The 18068-nt window shown below is 50.1% G+C and overlaps 6 protein-coding genes across 6 annotated transcripts; 3 read left to right on the top strand and 3 right to left on the bottom strand.

The window, feature by feature from the left end:
* Window positions 1–3362: 3362 nt before the first annotated feature.
* On the top strand, window positions 3363–4486 carry TrAtP1_001697 (uncharacterized protein; the record flags this gene model as incomplete). Its single annotated transcript, XM_014085871.2, has 4 exons — window positions 3363–3613; window positions 3672–3847; window positions 3925–4249; window positions 4318–4486. The coding sequence occupies 4 exons, from the start codon at window positions 3363–3365 to the stop codon at window positions 4484–4486; spliced, it is 921 nt and encodes a 306-aa protein (XP_013941346.1).
* A 284-nt stretch (window positions 4487–4770) lies between these two features.
* Window positions 4771–5821, bottom strand: TrAtP1_001696 (uncharacterized protein; the record flags this gene model as incomplete). The annotated part of the gene is made up of 2 exons (XM_014085872.1): window positions 4771–5753; window positions 5806–5821. The coding sequence occupies 2 exons, from the start codon at window positions 5819–5821 to the stop codon at window positions 4771–4773; spliced, it is 999 nt and encodes a 332-aa protein (XP_013941347.1).
* A 1822-nt stretch (window positions 5822–7643) lies between these two features.
* Window positions 7644–8415, bottom strand: TrAtP1_001695 (uncharacterized protein; the record flags this gene model as incomplete). The annotated part of the gene is made up of 2 exons (XM_066111105.1): window positions 7644–7733; window positions 7798–8415. The coding sequence occupies 2 exons, from the start codon at window positions 8413–8415 to the stop codon at window positions 7644–7646; spliced, it is 708 nt and encodes a 235-aa protein (XP_065967178.1).
* A 797-nt stretch (window positions 8416–9212) lies between these two features.
* Window positions 9213–10341, top strand: TrAtP1_001694 (uncharacterized protein). The gene is made up of 2 exons (XM_014085874.2): window positions 9213–9540; window positions 9601–10341. Exons 1-2 carry the CDS (start codon window positions 9295–9297, stop codon window positions 9850–9852), a joined length of 498 nt encoding a protein of 165 aa, XP_013941349.1. The 5' UTR covers window positions 9213–9294; the 3' UTR covers window positions 9853–10341.
* Window positions 10342–11811: 1470 nt separating this feature from the next.
* On the top strand, window positions 11812–12561 carry TrAtP1_001693 (uncharacterized protein; the record flags this gene model as incomplete). Its single annotated transcript, XM_014085875.2, has 1 exon — window positions 11812–12561. One exon carries the CDS (start codon window positions 11812–11814, stop codon window positions 12559–12561), a length of 750 nt encoding a protein of 249 aa, XP_013941350.1.
* Window positions 12562–12868: 307 nt separating this feature from the next.
* TrAtP1_001692 (uncharacterized protein) lies at window positions 12869–18026 on the bottom strand. The gene is made up of 4 exons (XM_066111104.1): window positions 17150–18026; window positions 16156–17038; window positions 14161–16006; window positions 12869–14072 (listed from the first exon to the last, which is right to left on the bottom strand). Exons 2-4 carry the CDS (start codon window positions 16698–16700, stop codon window positions 13149–13151), a joined length of 3315 nt encoding a protein of 1104 aa, XP_065967177.1. The 5' UTR covers window positions 16701–17038; window positions 17150–18026; the 3' UTR covers window positions 12869–13148.
* Window positions 18027–18068: the final 42 nt, after the last annotated feature.

Raw genomic sequence — 18068 nt, 5'->3', positions numbered from 1 at the left:
GACCAGACCAGAGTTTGAATTGCATCTCAGTGTATCGTAAAAACACCTGGTTTACTTCTTTGGCTTACTGATCTCATGCTCTTGTAAGCAATCATAAATAAACTGCTAGGTTATCTTTCTGTTCGCATAATCATAGACAACCAAATGGCCGCACTGTTTGATTGATCGGAAGGGCTCTGTTCAAGCCTTGAAATAATCGTGGCATCGCCGGTGGCCCGAACCAAGTCATGGGGTTTCGCGCGTTCCCTGCGAGTTCAAGATGGATTTTCCAGACAAAGGTGTCGAGATAGACTAAGTCAATGGTCTCGGCAAGCGTGAGGAGGAATGGGAAATGGGCGATGATATACCCCATTTCGAGAGTTGGCCACGGGAAAGCAGATGAGACAGACAGATTTATCTGTTCAACCTTGAATCTGCCAACTCTTTGTATAGAAAAAGGCGTCTCTTCCGACAGGGCGGGCCGGAGTCGTTTTTGTGTGCTTCAGCACTCAAAAATTCAGCCCAATGGGTTTGTGAACGCCCCCGAATACCACGAGCCCTTTGCCCTGTGGCTGTTTGTCCCGCGTATACAAATTCTTGTTGCGCGTCTGTGGTCCTTGCACTCAGAGCGTATATCCCTATGACTTCCGGGATATCCTTTCCTGATGAAGATGATGGGAAAGATTCCAGCTCTTCAAATAACTGTCCCAGTCATGGCAACCCATGACGGCTCGGCAACGGAGGGACCAAATGTGAGGATGAAGCAGAAACTCGGAGGTGAAGTTTCTGCTTTTCTCGCCCGAATTGGCCTTGAGCCAATAGAGCATGGCTCTTGAGTAGATTGAGCCGTGGAACTCATCGGAAGTGTTGTCGGCATGAAAAAAGATGGCGTTCATAATAGATATGTACCACTCATCGTGGTTTGACCCAAACCTTCCATCGACATGAAACTTTCGTCTGTGTCCGGGTCAACCTCCGACTCCGTGTCGCTTTCATCATAGATGAGTACCTAGTTGGGTGAATTTGTTGTACTCATCCAAGGTATCCGCTAAATTTGGAACCTGGAGGCCCTCCTCGACGCCTTCTTCCTCTTGTTGGTGCGGATATAATTTTATTAACTTAATATCGCCCAATGATAAATGCCTAATCTGAAAATCTACTAGTAATAGAACTTCATGCGCCCGCCATGTATAGAGGCCGCAGTCTTTGGAATCATCAATGTACTATTGTTCTAGAACAGCGCAGAACCCCAGCTAAGGAATTCAAGGACAGTCCATAGAGGATACATGTACTACTAATAGTCTCGTTGGAGCAATTGTAGCTACCCAAGTACGTATAGGTAAGTCACATAGTCCACAATGCAAATAACGATTCGACCTTTTTAGAAGCTGAGCAGATTAGTTTGTACACGAGACTACTATTCTAGTCCTTTACATTCTACGTGTCAATATATATACTATTTTCCATAAAAGAGCCGCGACGCGCTTTCGTAAGCATCTGTAAGCTTTGTGAAATAATTAGTTTTGGGTGATATGGTACCAGTACAGTGTCTGAAGATGTAATGAAACTGTGCAAAGACCAAATATAGTAACAATTATATCAGATTTGATTCAAAGAGTAGACTCGTTGGTCAAAATCAGTGCCCGCTTTATCGCGACATAAGTACAGAATAGTCCACTGGTATAGATCCTGCGTGCAGTAGACTGGGAACTAAGAGATGGAAATTGCCTACTAAAAGATTACAGCGCAGTAACTAAGGAGTTAGCTACAACTACTGCTAGTTCCTTCTACCAAGTCTTTTTACTGATCAACTTCTGGAACAAATAAACTCGTTAAAGCAAATGTGTACAGTTTTATCGGTTTTTGTGTGTATTTCTATTAGTGGGTAGAAGAAGTCTCATCAACGCCATTGAGAATGAAAAGGAAACGTACAGATACCACTTCGATTTGTCAACGAAAAATAAACAAGCAATACAGGTACGCAGCTTGAACAAACCGACAAGCGATAAACGATAACCGAGAAATTTACTTTGTCACAAACCCTGGCCATCTGCAATCCTACGTGCCCCTCGCCACGGCATCAAGGCTGCCTTACGACACAGTTGCTGCCCCATCCGCGGTAACGCCAGATCCAGCAGCGCCGCATGATGCCCCTTTTCTTGCTTTTGATTCCAAAAGGCAGCGTCTGCTTGTGCTTGGTATTTGCGACATGCATTGCCTCAAAACGGACATTTTCCCGAGCAATGGCGGCCTTTTTGTTGTAGCTCTCATGCCCATCGAAAAAGTTGAGGCTGTATCTCGATTACATAATTGATGATGCATCATCACGCCGATCACAATTCAAATACTACCTCATCGTCGCAAACACCTGCAGATACGCATCTCGTGCAACTGCGGACTGCGACTGCGGACAGCGAAGCAGCTATTCTCCGATGCACCTCGGGGTCGCATCAACGCCGAATACGACGGTATGTATCGAGCGTTGTATTTGTGATTGGCTTATTAACATCGGAGCTCATGACTCAGCGCCTCTGTTTCGGACTTTGGCAGACCCTTGGAGAGAGAGATGCGCGTAACGGTGTGCGGTGAAGGCTGTTGATAGGGGAAGCAGAAGGGCTCACGGTAGGAAATGCTAAAATCTGGCAGGGTGGATATCGGATAAGCACCAGCACTGACTCGCCCGGAACAAGCTTCCTTCGGCGCTGGCATGTGAGAACTAACCTGATAGTCTTTGTTGGCATTGTTGGCATTATACTGGCTAGTTCCACTTGCGGTAATCAAGTCGTGGCGCTTCAAAGTTAGATCCTAAAAGTGGAACCGCCTAGACAGCCTCCAGCTCTAAAATAGCAGCTTTCGGTGACGGCTAGAGAATGCAGTTCGTCGAATGGTGCATGGCTAATCATGCATCCCCGTCTGTGTGCTGTACGTCTGAATGGCTTGTTCATCATTTGTCGAGACATTGGTTTGATAACGCAGCGTTGCACTCTCAGTTGTCCCGTCTTGGCACTCTGTGTTCCGCAAGACTTGCCCAATGCATGAAGCGGTCTAATCAATGCCATGTCTCCGGACATAGCACATGTTGACGCTATAAATCCGGCTAGCCCTGGGCCTACTGCTTGTATGTACTATGACACGTACTATTATACTCGTGTCTCACATAATCTGCCCAGCGGCCGTCTGGTGAGGCGGAGACTTTAGATCGGAGATACCCAGCGGAGAGCTCAGCTCCACCAATAACAGGGAATACCAAAGTCTATATAAAGAGGGAATAGAAACAAGTATTAAACGAAGGAGCTGCCCCTGACCCTTTTCTACCATCTCCAAGTTACATCATCTCATCAAACCTTCAAGCTTTAATCACAATCACAACTGCCTTCTTCAACATGTCTGGCGAAGGATTCCTCAACCAAACCAGCTTGCATTCACGCGCCAAATATCGTGCGGCGCTCTTGACCTATCCTGGAAACCTCAAGCAAGCTCTGAAAGATGCTCAGGAGGACTCTAAAAAGACCTTGTTCGGCGTCGCTCAGGGCATTGCCAGCACCACCTTGACAAAGGTCTTGGCTTCCGCCAAACCCGATTTTATTTGGATGGATGTTGAGCACGGCATGTTTGATCGCTCAACCCTCAACGAGTATGACACAGGATTCCATCAATATCTGACGAGACGAGAGTGCTGACCAAAAGCATAGCGCTATTCACGCCGCCCAGCACCACTCTGAGGGCGAGACACTAGTCATTGTGAGAGTACCAAAGGAAGATGAGATTGCACTGTCTACGGCCTTGGACGCTGGTGCGTCTGGCATCATCATCCCCCACTGCGAAACCAAGGAAGAGGTAGAGGAGTTTATCCAGAAGATGTACTACCGTAAGTATCAACTGCACAAAATGCAAAGGAAAAAAGAAGAAAACCTCGGAACCAGTTGAGCTCACACACGAATATAGCCCCCGTCGGTGCCCGTTCATTTAGCCCTTGGACCTTTACGCCCGGCATCTCAGATCTCTCTCTATACCCAGAGGATGCCTTCAACATGAAGACGTCCAACAACCACATCGCCATCATCCCCCAGATCGAAAGCGTAAAGGGCATTGCAAACGTCGAGGAGATTGCCTCAATACCCGGCGTCTCAGCGCTCATGTTCGGACCCGGCGACTTCATGGCAGACGCAAGAGTGCCCATGGTCTTGGGAGGCCCTCCTCATCCCGTCTTGGCTTCTGCCATGGAAAGCATGTCAAAGGCCAGCAAGAAATACAACATCCCGCTTGTTGGGTGAGTTCAACCCCATCGTGCAGTACAAACCTATATCATTGTTACATGAGCTAACACGTACATAATAGTGGCGCTCTGGCTCCTGAGATGATTCCCATGATGGTAGAGTCAGGCCACCGAGTAGTCGTTACCATGTTTGATGTGTGGGGCATCGCGAACCTTGCCAAATCTTCGGTTCAGAACGCCAAGGAATTAATCGGTGCAGTCGAGAAGAAGACGAATGGTGTATCTAAATAAAAAACAGTTGTGTGTGGTTACATTGTAGACTAGAACTATCAACTCAGGTTATATCCTCCCCAAATTGCCAGCCATTGTTCATTCCGTGGAGTGAGCACAATTCCATGCATATTCGCCAATAATAGGTAACCGAATGATGTAACAACCTCCCTGGAGCACCTCTTGCTTCTTTATGCCCGCATACTGGCAGGTGATTATCTTCTGTCCGAGACACCACTAACGGTCTTTAGATACAACTCAGCTCTCCATGCGGTACATAGTCCCGACGAGAGTAAGTGTCCCAGTCATTGCCCCAAGTTGAGGTCCCGCATCGTTCTTAGCTCATTGGCAACATCATCGTCGGCAGCATCTTCTCGACCATAGAGCCTGGCGGCAACGTTGAACTTCTCTCGCCAGGTCGTCTGAGCCATGGCAAGTTTGACAATCATGTCATTACTTTCCGTTTCAAACCAGTCCGATACGGTTTGTACTTTTTTGACGATTAAATCGTCCATTAAACCCTCCTCCTCCAAGAGAACCATACTGAGAAGATCATAGACGAACCTAGAGGAGAGAGGGATGCGCAACTCCTCTGCTGCCTTTTTTAGTTCGGGGTCGATGGAAAATGGCAAAGTAGAGTCCTGTGCTTGATCATCTGGATCGTTACCTCGTGAAAGGTATTGTAGTCCTCGTACGAGGGTTCGGCGCAAATCACTGGCTTGTTTTTGTTCGATGCCTGCATGACAGGCGTCACATTTGCATGTAAACTGCAGCAGTCGATGACGCTCATGCTGGGCCTTTAGTTCGAAACCCGGAAGATAGGAGAACGTGATCTCCTCGCCAACGCTAATGTCCTTTTTCGCGATAATCGCAAGAGTCTCTTGACCGCGCTCTGTAACCAAAAGCGGGACCTTGGAATTGGGTGCGCAAGAGTGGTTGAAGCGCGACAAGAGGACGAACAATCCGTAGACTGGAAGATTGCTACCTCGGATGAGAAACTCAAAAGTATTCTGAGCCATGGCAGCCAAGCAGCTTTCGAAGGGCCCAGGACCATTGTCGCCTAGGCGTAGAAACTTTTCCTTATCTCTAGGTGCCAATTGGAGAAAGGCCATCGCAACATCGTGGTCTGTAATCTCTTGGACCGGCTTCTGGATAATAAGGAGCGGCTTTTCCGCCAAAATCGTGGCTCCTTTGCTGATTCGTCTCTTTGCAAAAGCTCCCCATCCCTTCCCGGGCGACGGCTTCAGTTCGAATGGTGCATCGCCAGGCACTGGGAGCTTCTTGTATGCTGAGGAATATTAGCCATACGCATAATTTACCCGAGGTTTGATTTGACTGACGATGATTCAGAGGCATCTTGCTGGTGATTTGCTAATCGCTGGTCTTGATTAAATCGATTTGTTTTTTGCAACGAGTGGGCAGGAGAAGGACGATCGCCACTGCAGTAGGCGGACAAGATTGCGTACTTTGAGTAGCTGCGAAATGATGAATATGGTCATATAAAGGTAGAAAGAAAAAAGCCCTGGGCCTTGCTGGAAACGAAAAGAAACATCTGTTGGTGTTGCAAACGGGCAGGCGCTGTGCATGTGCACAGTTGCGTGCCACAATAGCTGATAAGAGCAGTGATGGAGAGAAAGAACAACAGACCCATAATTATTATGTCCATGGATTTTAATTATTACATCTAGGTACTTAACATCCATAGGTATTTGGGTAATGAAATTACATGTTTATTCAAGTACTGTTTATAGTGAGTCAAAGGTGAAAACACAGTGAGACCAGTAATCTATATGGTCAAGGAAATTAAAAATCGTGTTTGTTGTATTATTTTACTTTACTTTGCATTTCAATGGCCTCCAAGTAAATATTCCTTGTTCAAGAAAAAAAGAATAGTTAAAGAGACGATACCATACGTTTTAGGTAGGTATATTCTCTTGATGGGAGATATCTGCGCTGTGCGAATAGGGTCACCTTTCAATTTCGGGCCAAAAGGCGACGGCAGCCCGTACTGTGATTATCATGTTACAATGTATAAAATTTTGATCTTATGACGACTTTACTGTGTCGTAATGCTAGTCCAGATATATATCGTAAATGAATGCACCAAATATTTATTAGCTTGCGTATTTAATGTAGACTAAAGCTAGAATTCAATCTGATATACTACTAGTAGTACTACTAGTAGTACCTACTACTAGGTACCTACCTATGTACCTATCTATAGTCTAAGAAAGTGCCTAATCTTGAGAGACCTTCAAATAAACCTCATGCATCGTAAACCAAAAGTATAACTGCCCTTTCATCTCATAATGCTCCCATATTAACCCTTCATCTTCACCATAATGATGATTCTGAGAGTCAAAAATAACGTGTACACCCTTGCATGGCACCAGATGCCTTTCACATGTCGGCTGATAGGTACTAGCATGTGATATGCTTGATGGCTTCTTATAACTTTGGACAGAATCCATGCCTAGGCGGCACTGCCCTAGAGATCTCTTCAAGCCATCGTTATACTCAATCAGTAAGCCTTTGCATAGTCTAGTTGACTCATCCGTAAAGACGTGGATGCTTGAGATATTCTCTAGTGGCGCTGAAGACGAGCATGCAGCAGGCACGGGCGGTCCATCCGAAGGGATGCCACAATATTTAAACTGATGATCAGCATCAGCTTTAATGACTGAGATGCCACTGTTGCTTGGGCTGCTATGAATGAGTGTAAGATGTTGCTGCCCTGCTATATATAATGTCTCATAGACGGGGGCCTTTGTTGGTGGAATGCCAACAATGTATTGTCCAGAGGTCATTTGTAACTACACGTAAACATGGATGTTAGCTTCAATGGTACATGGTCTCCCAATTCTAAGCTTCAAGACTTACTGTGATGGAGTGTGGCTCGCGTAGTGGAGCGCTACGCCTGACACCAATACCATGGATTTTGTCGTTGGTAGCAAGAGGAATGTATATCCAAATAAGCCGGCATCCGTGAAAAGAGGTCATATACTCAAACGTCTCTGGGTGTCGCGATTCGCGATGACTGTGTCCATATATACCGACTATTTTACTACCTGGTGTAGCTGTGACGAACAAGGAGATTCCCGTACAATAGCGTGGATCCAAGCTGGTAGCGACGAGATGGGAAGACAAAGATGCAGATGAGGCCGAGGCTGCATCGCGCTCATGGTTTTTGATGTTTAAAAGATTCGACACAGGCAGCGGTGCGCTCCAGACGTTGAGACTTGCTGTAGTGGGGAGGCGTAAGCGACTTCTCCCGAGCTGGGGATGTCAGTCAATGGTGATATCAAAGGTCTAAGTATAAGTAGGGTACATACCTTGAATTCCATGTCAATTGACTTTATTGCCTCCACCGGCTCTATTAATAGTACATTGGGGTGAATGGACATTTGGGCCGCCAAAGTTGCTGAAAGCTCAGATACTCTGTCTATCGACCTGATGCCTTGAGAGTCAATTGCGAGACAAACAAAAGGGTCAGCAAGCTCGTCCTGCACAAATCTGGGAGAGCCATTGCGAGACCAGCACAGCACTTTGGAAAGCGAGCAGGTGACGGCGTCATCTGCTGTAGCAAGACTCAGCTCCTCCACAAGCTGAAGTGTAGCGTCAAATCTCCAGAGTATGCTGGACTGCGAATAGCTCTGGATGAGCACGGCAATCTCTGGAAGAAACTCCTTCTTGAAGCCACAGAGCTTGCTTATAAGGCTAGGAGACGGGTCTATAAGAGTACTATGGCTCGGCAACTTGAGAGGTGGCATGCTTTTCCAAGCATATCGCCAAGTTGCGGCTAGCCATAGGCGTCTGAATTCTTCTTTGGGGTCACCCTTGTATGAGGAGTCGCGCGTATAGCTTTTAAACGCCTGGTGGCACAACTTGAAACAATCCGTATGCATCGTGATGCTTTCTTCCGCGTCGGTGGTGAGAGGACGGTCCGGCATCTTGTAGAATGTGTGATTGCCTCTTTCCGGTTGCTGAGCATATCCTTTGGCTGAAAACTTGCACGCATCATACACGAGACATGTAGTGTTCCTAAAGAGCACTGGATACATGTCAGTCTCAACATCTTGTTGCGTGCTGGGTATCCCGTCTCACAAGCGACAATATGGTCACCGGGTACAAATAGCTGCCCACAAGCACCGCATTGGGGATGAATGCAGATGCATGACGGCCCCTCATTACTTTTAGCTTCACTACGACAGAGAGCTTCCATTGTATCAACGAGTCGAGGGTGCGTGTACGGATATTCGCAGGTTGTCGTACTGTGGCGGGTATAACAGGACAAGGCTAGATACAGCAAAAGCCAGCGCTTAGAGAACAAGGCCTTGTGTATCTCGAGACGGTGAACAGGCGCGTATTCAAGCCATTCCGTGCCCGCCTTTCTCTCCCTCGGGCAGCACCAGCTGAAAGCGTTGCCGGCGAATTGAACCTGTACATTTGGCCCCACACAGCCTTGGTGAGTTGTTGCAATGCAAGGGGGGGTAAGAAAAAGAAATGAAGAGAAAGAAAACAGGCTGCGGGCCATGCAAAATCCTGCAGTGGCAAATCGGCCATGTCTCTCGTCTCAAGTTGTTGCTGGACTCTTCCAATGTCTAGCATGTGTAAGTCGTAATGCTCCTCGTTGGTTCCACTTTGAGAGATCGATCAGCATCTAAACGGATACTAACTGCCCGGGTGAAAGTGGAACCAGATTCATACCTTATTTGCTTATATCTGCTCCACTCCATTAGTTGGGAGACGGGCTCCCAACCAACCAACCCCGCCGGATCTCTCTCCCTCCCTCTCTACCTGATCAGTACCATCTATTAGCCAGTGTCTGCATGTACCTGACTTGGTACCTACCCATCTCCGGACTACACGATATATATTCATTTACAACCATGGAGGACGCGACCAAAAAGGACATGTATGAAACAAGTGTCACCTATTTAGAAGACAAGGTTGTGTCTGCGGCATTCAGCTGGCTTGCTCTCAACCCAGACGTTCCGTGGGACGACGCTCCTGACAAGCCCAGCAAGTTTGCCGTGTTAGATAAACTGGTATATCCATTACGCCTGAATGGAGGGGTACGTATGATTTGGACCGCAACGCTGATTAGATTACCTTTGTGATATTTACTTGAATAGTACTACAACGCCAGACTATGTCAACTGCGCCCTGGAGCAGCGGAATGGCTTCGCGGAAGCGGAGAGTTGCTGCCACTCTATCCATGTGTTGGCTGCACAATCACGGATGGAGAGTTTTCCCATGCGTTGAATTTTGGCAAGAAGCTGCATCTACCGGCAGACAAGACAAAGCACAAGCTGTGCGTTGCGGGACCCAACAAGTCATACATGGTATGGCTTTTTCGGACTGAAACAGACTTTGCACCACTTTAGAAGGATGCTTGGGGCAGTGAAGCTGCTGCATGTACTTTGGTATTGGTCACATCTAGTTACGCGTATCGTGGCCAACGTGGCGAATTGACCAGTTCTTCCAGTGTTTAAAAGTTTCACAATAATGACTTTGTTCAAAAGTTGTGCAAAAGCAGTAACCAATACAACAGTATATCGTATATGAAGACACTTCATCCGGCATTGCTCAGCTTCCTCTTCTCCAGATTGTCTCTCAGCTACGCCTCTTCAGATGGCTACCACCTCTATGAAAGCAGGTGCAATAATGAATGCAGAGGTCTCCAGATCTTGTCTCTTGCTACTCCTTTTCCACGCTAACAAGACCATCTTCATTCTTGGCTACAGGTTTGAGCTTTGGCTGCGCTCTCTCCCTCTCGCTCTCTCATTAGCTTTCTCGACAACTCGATCGATACTATACTCTTTACCAGCATCCACTAATCCAAATGCTGCACCAACTTTCCTCCAAGTCACTAGATTGGTCGTCTCTGGACACACTGTCGATTGGGTGATGTAGTATTCTTGTCACAGAGGTGCCTCTCGCCTCTAATTTGGTATAATTCCTGATTGTAATCACGCCTGCCTTCCTTGTCCACGGTTTCGGATAAAACTCCATCACGAAATGGGTTTTTTGAAGAAGCCTTGCTAACATTCTGCCGTGAGCGGAATCCCCCCCAGAGTTTCTAAACCTTGAAGGGTGTTATCGAGATTCGGGGGCCGTGAAATGCAGTGGATCTGGTGGTCAGCGCAATGTTGCCTGAAACCGGCATCGTATATTGAGCAATGCTTGCCGTCTACAGCGACGCCCCTCGTCGCGGAAAGTGATGCAAGCCGCTCAATTCTCATCACCTTGACCCGGCTTGTAGTACTAAAGTTACATGCAAGCAACTTTGTCAACAGGCAACTCTACGGTAGCTACACGCAAGGGACGCCGTGGGCTGCCGACGAAACTATAATCCGGTGCCGCGGCGCACTCATGGCCCGGCCCGAGCTCGTTCCTGGAGAAGCAGTAGCTTCGCTTAAACAAACCACAAATTTCCATCATCATAATGCCGACTTTGTTTGCAAAGATGCAATCAAAGCCATTCTTCTCCCGTCCCGCGTGTGCAGGCTCTCGACATGGTTCGTTCCGTCTCGGCTGAGAAGCTCCGCGGCTTTCAGCTCCGTCTGTCCCACCTCAGCTTGGCCTCAACTCCACCTCCACCAAACAGAAAAAATGCTGTGGCTGGGCGCACCTTTTGGCGTCTGCGGGTGGCTGGGCGCCTTTTTTTTCCTGCTCTAGTCTCGGCTCGTTGCCGCCCATCCATCCCACCTTGTGCCTGACCTTGGCTGAGCTTGGCTTTGTGAGGATTTGCTCGAGCCAACAAACTGACCCCAGCAAGCAGAAATTCTCGAGGCGAGGGGAAACAAAGAACAAACTTTTTCTTTGTTCGCTTACGCATCCACCCACTCACCTACTCGGCTGGCTGGCTGTCTTCGAGATTCCCAACAACATGCCCTGGTGAGCGAGGCATACAAAAGGAAACCAGCGGACCCCTGAAAGCGACATGATGCAGCTGCTGGACAACTACAGCCCATCGTCATCGTCATCGTCATCCTACTGAGAGGACCCTCGTTGCATTGCATAGCGCGCATCGATTCGTCTATCTCTGTTCTTCACCGTACCCGATCTCGCTTTGGGCTCTCGAGGCTCTTTTTTTTTTTTTTTTTTTTTTACTCTCTCTCTCCCCACGACAGCACTTCGGCTCTCTTTTTTTCTCTTCTTCTCGCCGTTTGATTCTCGCCCCGCTTGGTGTCTCTCTGTCTTGCCGTCTCCAGCGCTTAGCTGTGATACACAAATCCACCGTCAGCTAGATTGGTGCTTTCGCGCACCCATCAGCGTTTCGGTAGACAGAGACAGACAGGCAGACAGACAGGCGGAGGGAAAAAGAAGAGAGAGAAAACAACATGCCTGCTCTGCCGCCTTTTCCACGACGGCCGATCGGCGAGCTTGCCAAACCCCCCCAGCTCTCAGCCTTTGCCGCCTCTTCATCGCTTCCAACAAGAGCAATCGATAGCGACGCCGCCACCCTCGTCGCTCGCCAGCAAGAGTCACCCACCTTCGTCGTCATCCCCGAGACGTACAATGCTACTCACAGCTCCCTCTCGACCGGCGCCATCGTCGGCGTTGTCATCGGCTCCGCCGCCGGCTTCATCCTGCTGCTGCTGATCTTGTACACCATCCTCGGCTTTGGCCCGCTCTCCAGCCTCTTCCGCACCAAGGAAGTTGTCGAGACCAAATCGTATGTCTCACGAAGCATGCTGAGCTCGGCACGCCCAAAGACCAAGAAACCCAGGAGAAAAGTACCCACAATGCTGTCGATCCGACGAGAACGCACCACGAAGACGACCAAGCGCAGGGCTGAGAGGAGAGGGAAAGCGCCTGAAGTAGTCGAGCCCATGAGGAGAAAGAGGGAGCCGTCACCACTGACCACCATCACTTCATCGTCCTCTGGGGCACCCGGCCGAGCACCAAGAGACCAGTTACCCTCCGACTACGACGAGGAGAATGAAGTGGTTGTCATTGAAGAGACTACGCCGTCCTCGAAACGGCACAGCCACAAAGCCGGTCCGTCGAGGAACACGGGCAAGGGGAGAAGATCGAGCAGCCGGAGATCCGGCTACAGCGAAGACGACGACAGAAGATACCGCCGTTAAACTGCCACTTGACAGTTGGCACTTGATGATTATTCCCTCTTTCTGTATCTTTTTTTTCCCTTGTCTCTTTATGTTGCAGGCAATGTATGATGATGATGATGCTATGTCGGGCGCTTGTTCAAATCAATTTAATAGAATAGTTACTATTGGCGTATTTTTCTTAGGCAAACGAGCATATTAGCGATGATGAATGAACAAGTACCTATGCTGGATGGCGCAATTCGATGTTTCCACTACACATCCAACATTAATACACTATACAATTTATACGCTCATGTGTGAGATGTAGCTATGAATCTGCGAATATGTGCATATATGTTTATGTAAACCCTCAAATGAGGTATATTTCTGTTTCCAGATGCAGTCACTCGTAGCTCTTCCATCCATATATCCGTAAATAAGAATAAAGAAAATGAAAACGAAAATAGTCCCGAGATATCATCAAGACAGTAATCCTCCATGCATATAAACCCGGAAAAGAAAAAAAATGAAACAACGCAAAAAATAAATACAAAGCTAAACAGCAAACTATTGGGTATGCACATATATGTTTCTTTAGAAAAAAGAAATAAATCATAGTCATCCTCTCACAAGTCCATCGATCTCTCGTCCGGTCCATCTCTTCCTCTTCCCGTCGATCCCATATCATTCCCGTCATTCTGTCCGCCAGAGCCATTCGATCCACCAAATGCGGCATTCCCTCCCTGAGGCCCGCCAAAGAAGAACGAATCAAAGGGATTCATCGCCGACGACGATGCCTCTGCGTAGTCATTGTGCATGCCCTCCCAGTTCAGGCCAAAGCCAAAGTCCATCTGGCCTTGGTCCATGCCGCCTCCAAAGCCACCGCCATTGGACCCAGTGCCCAGTGTCTGCAAAAAGTCCATTGTTTGTGCATCCGGGTACTCGTGCATCCCAAACTGTTGCTGCTGCTGGGGTTGTGGAGTCAGGAACGGGTTCCCGCCGCTGGTGCTGCTGGGCGTGGCCTGGCGAGGCACAGCAGGCGAGGCAATCATTGATTGGTCGACCACGGAGCTTCCGTCGTCGTAGCTGCCTGTTCGCCGCGAGGGGCTTGGTCGGCCAAGGCTGTGTGAGTGAGCCATTGTCACTGGTGGCGTGGCCATATCTCCACCGGTTGAGAGGCTGGGTGAGGATAAGCTGTCGCCCATTGCCATGTCAAGCTGGAACTGCTGCTGGTGCTGCTGATGGTGGTGTTGTTCAGGCTGCTGATACTGATGCTGGGATGGATGCCGGTGTCGAGGCGCCGGCGGCCTCTTGGACGTGACATCTGAAGGCGTAGGGGAAGCCCAATTAGTAGTCTCTCTTCGAGTGGGTGGTCGCCGCGATTGCATGACGGGCGAACCAAAGCCGCCTTTCGACGTGGCCATCTGGATGGTGGCCTTGGCGGTTCGATCAAAAGCGTCGCGACAAGTTTCTGCCGGTGGGCATTTGTCAATCATGTCGGTGAATACCGACTTTGCTGCCAGCACTGTAAAGTCTACTTCATCCATAGTCTATTATACGTTGGGTACTCAAGTCAGCGATCCAGCTCCTTTCCAGAACTCTCCCTTTCAAGAGATGAGGCAACACGGGGGCACTTACCAGGCGGCTTCTCACAGTAGGAGAGTGCCATATAGCGTAAAGATATGATATGCCTGCCATGAACAAATGGTGGGTAGACAGATACGTGTAGCTTACGAGGCTGCTCAGATGCAGCTGTCTATATATCCGCAGAATCTTTTGCCCTGCTTCAGCAACTTTGAGGTATATGCGCTCTTCATCTTCTCGCAGTTCGGCAGTAAAGGCCGTAGGGCTGTTGACCTCGTTGGAGGGATTATACTCTCCCTCAAACATGGCGGGGATACTCAGGCTCTGTTTATACAACAGCACAATGGCTTGCCAGTAGTTGAGGTCCAGGAACTCGGTCGAGAATGCTACCCCGGTTTCATGCTTTGAAGGCGCTTGGTCCTTCCATTCACGAAGCCTCCGGTCAATGTCAATTCGCCATGATCTATACGAGTCAAACTGGACAAGATACGGGGATGGCAGCTGTCTGTTCATCTCAGGGTAGAGTGTCCTCGCTTGGGCTCCAGTTCTGGCGATTTGCGCCTGATTATATTGCAGGACTTGAAGGATCTCCGACTGCAGGATGCGCAGCCTGAAATAATGGTGAGCCACGCGCTTGTAGCTCGGCTCTTCGCTGGATGGGCGTGGACTACCAAAGCTATTGGGTGTGATAAAGTCATCGTCAAGAATGGAAGGAAACTCGGTCGTGATGACATGGTCGCTGATACCAAACGGTCTACCAACGCAGGTGCTTACAAGCCGGTCAAACGAATAAGTACACCACCACAATCGCCGTCTCATGTCACGGATCCAAAGACGCCTCGGTCGGTCAGGGCCACCACCGCTGGGGTCCCGCGGTTCGTTTACAGAACCATCAGGGCGATTATGGCCAGAGGAATGCTGCCCACCGCCGTTGCCTACATCCCCTCCGTCTTCGTGGTGGAGGCCAAGATCAACCGCAAGACGCACTGCCACGCCAGTGATGTACCATAGGCCAGGCGGAACTGGTCGGAGAAGTGCAAAGTTGGCAAGCAAAAGAACGGCCTGCAGCACCTCAAGCCCACCTCCGCTGCTGCTGAGACACTCTTCCAGGTGGACGATTGCGCTTGCATGGTACTCCTCCGGCTGGCACTGATTCCTGTTGCGTTGAAACGACAGTCCACCACCACTGGAAGCCTCTGCTTTGATTGGCTCGCCAACAATGACACCACAGCCAATGGCAAAGACCATGTTGAGCATGTACAGTTCCCTCGCGCTAAGATCCGGGCCATCGGTTGCATACGCCCGCTCAAAGGTGCGCATAAACTCCCCGCGGTGCAGAATGGGAATCTGCGGATTTGCGTGCTCAAAGTAAAGTGTCACTAGACGCATAGCCACGTCCCGGGTCGGAAAGGTGGCCGGTTGGATGGTGGGCCGGGTATGTAGCCCGAAGAAAGAGTCGCGCATAGAAGTACCGGCCCCAGCCGGATTCGGGTGATGAGAAGAAACAGGCTTCTCTGAGCCGCCATTCTGGTCTGGAACCGAATACTGGACGGCTGCAAGCACAACACGGGCAAACGAGACACCTGATGTAGAGGCAAGCGATCGCGGCTTCGATGAGCTAACAATATTCATCATGGCAGGGCTCTGGTCGCCCTGCTTCTTGGCTGGAAGCATCGCACCATCCAGTCTCTGGCCATGGTGGCTGTGAGGCCGCGGGGTGCGGTGATCTGCGTATTCCGAGTGGCTGGAGTAGTTGGTAGTATCTCGTACGGCCGGGAAGCTGCCGTCTGCTCCAGGGCGGGAGCATACGTCGAGATCTTCTGCCGGCGGGAACGGGATATTGCTGGATTCCAGGAGCTTCTCCAGCACCTCCACGCGGGTTTCAAGATAGAAGACATAGCTGCGGGTATCATGGTCAGCAACGTTATACACAAACAGTTGGAGCCGAAATCAGGGGAATGCAAACAAGCAAACTCAATGACTCGGATGAAGAGAAAGAATTCGCAACGCATGATTCACGTGTGAGTTCTGCCAACGTTATCCACTCACCTTCTCGGAATCTCCTTTTTGGTTATAGGGTCATAGCCAACGCAAGAGACGCCGACCTTGCTGCAGCTTGCACAGCTGGGCAGCTTCTGATCGCACCTGTTTTTGCGCAGTCGACAGCGATTGCACGCGCTCACGTTGCGAAAGTTGCTGCTCTGGCCAGGCTTGCCAGTCGGCGCAAGGCCGTCGGGAGCGGCGGCAGCGGCAGCAGCCGTGGTGGTGGTTGTGGAGGCGGTGCTGCCATCAGCCGTAACACCAGCAGCGTCAGTTGCGCCCGCACCGAGACCGGGGCCGGGGCCGGGGCCTGGCGCAGCAGAGGCAGAGGCAGAGGCAGATGAGACAGAGGCGCCGGGGTACACAGCAGCCGAGGTACTGGCCTCGCTGCGACCGCTGGTGGTGCTCCTCGCAGCCCCTCCCAGATTCGCATCGCCGGCTTGCTGCTCAGGGCTCGAGAAGCCGTTGCGCGATGACGTGCCGTCGTACGAGTCCTGCCGCTGACGCTTGACGCTTTTCTGGAGGATCGGAGACGGCGGGCCATGCGTGGGCATGGCTTAGGAGCAATGAGGCAAGGTTGGTCGTGCTAGGCTGACGGTTGGTCCCCCAACGAGACGAGCTGCTGGCGAGACTTGGGGTCGGGGGGTGCGGCGTTAGATCCTCTGGGGGGGAAGAGAAGAGAGAAAAGATCCCAGTGAAGAGTCTAGGGAAGGAGAAGAAGAGAGGGTCGCGGCGGCAGCAGCTTGCATACGAGTATACACAACTTGATACAGATGCCGTCTCCGGTTTTTTTTCTCTTATCCCTTGCCTCTTCTTCCCGTCTCTCTGGTGCTCTTACGCAGACAACCAGGTCAGGCGGGTGGTAGTTGTGACAAGGGGAGCAGTTCTCGGCCTAGATGGGCAAATCGGACAGACACGTCGAAAGTCAGATCGCAGCTTATCCAGCGGGGGAGGTGGGACAGCGCGCATGCAGAACACAGAGACTCGATTTGATTCGACTCACCTCTGGCCCTTTTGCAATTTCTGTTGCGCAATTTCCTGTCTATATGGAAGAAAATTCTCCTCTCTCTTTCCCTTTTACTCCGTACTTGCTTCTCTTTCTCTCTTTCTCTCTCTCCCTCCCTTCGTATATTTTCTTTTTATGAATCTTCAACAGCTGGCCAATCCTATGCTCGGCTTCCCTTGCTCCGCTATCCCATCGTCCAGATTCCAGCAAAGGCCGAAGTTCGGCCACGTATCAAAACTAGGCGGCTGTCGAAACCAAACTTCCTAGTGCTGCCGGATTTGACGGCACGTCGACAGCGCAGCAAGCGAAGGGTGGCAGGCAATAAACATCAAATCAACCATCCATGAATCGAGGCGTTTCGGTCGCAGCGCATAACCGAAAGCACGTTGAGCGTTGCAAAACCAGAGGGTGCGGAACAGACGCCCCAGGCACGTCGAGCTCAGAGGCTGGAGAGGCGGCTCGGGAAGCTTCCCCGGATGGGATAATATGCAGTTGAGGGATGCAGAAACCGACAATGCAGGCCGAATCACAGTCTGTTTTGCGCTCGCGACAGGACAGGCCGTACGGGATAGAACAAGGACAGGGAGAGATGCAGCCTCAGCACCGTCGGATCGAGAAGGGCAAAAGAAAGCCAGAGACCAGGTATGTGATGTAGTTGCTTGGGAGAAGGGGAAAAAAGATGGTGGGTAGTTGGTAGTTCGCGATAAAAGCACCAAGTAGCGCCCTTTCAGATAGCGAACCCCACGGCACCAGCGAGGCTCGGCGCAGCGGGTACTTGTCAATGGCGGGGGGGCACGCCGACGTCGCGCGTACCTGCTAGCAGAGCACCACCAGTTTAGCGGCGGCGGGCTGCAAGTGGCACTGACAACTTCACTGTATTTAGCGCCTTGCACGCTGCTAGCACGAGCAACCGGTG

The sequence above is a fragment of the Trichoderma atroviride genome, chromosome 1 (assembly GCF_020647795.1).
Source record: "Trichoderma atroviride chromosome 1, complete sequence".
Lineage (NCBI taxonomy): Eukaryota > Fungi > Ascomycota > Sordariomycetes > Hypocreales > Hypocreaceae > Trichoderma > Trichoderma atroviride.
The sequence above is the reverse complement of the archived record's forward strand: the minus strand, read 5'-3'. Positions and strand labels throughout refer to the sequence as shown.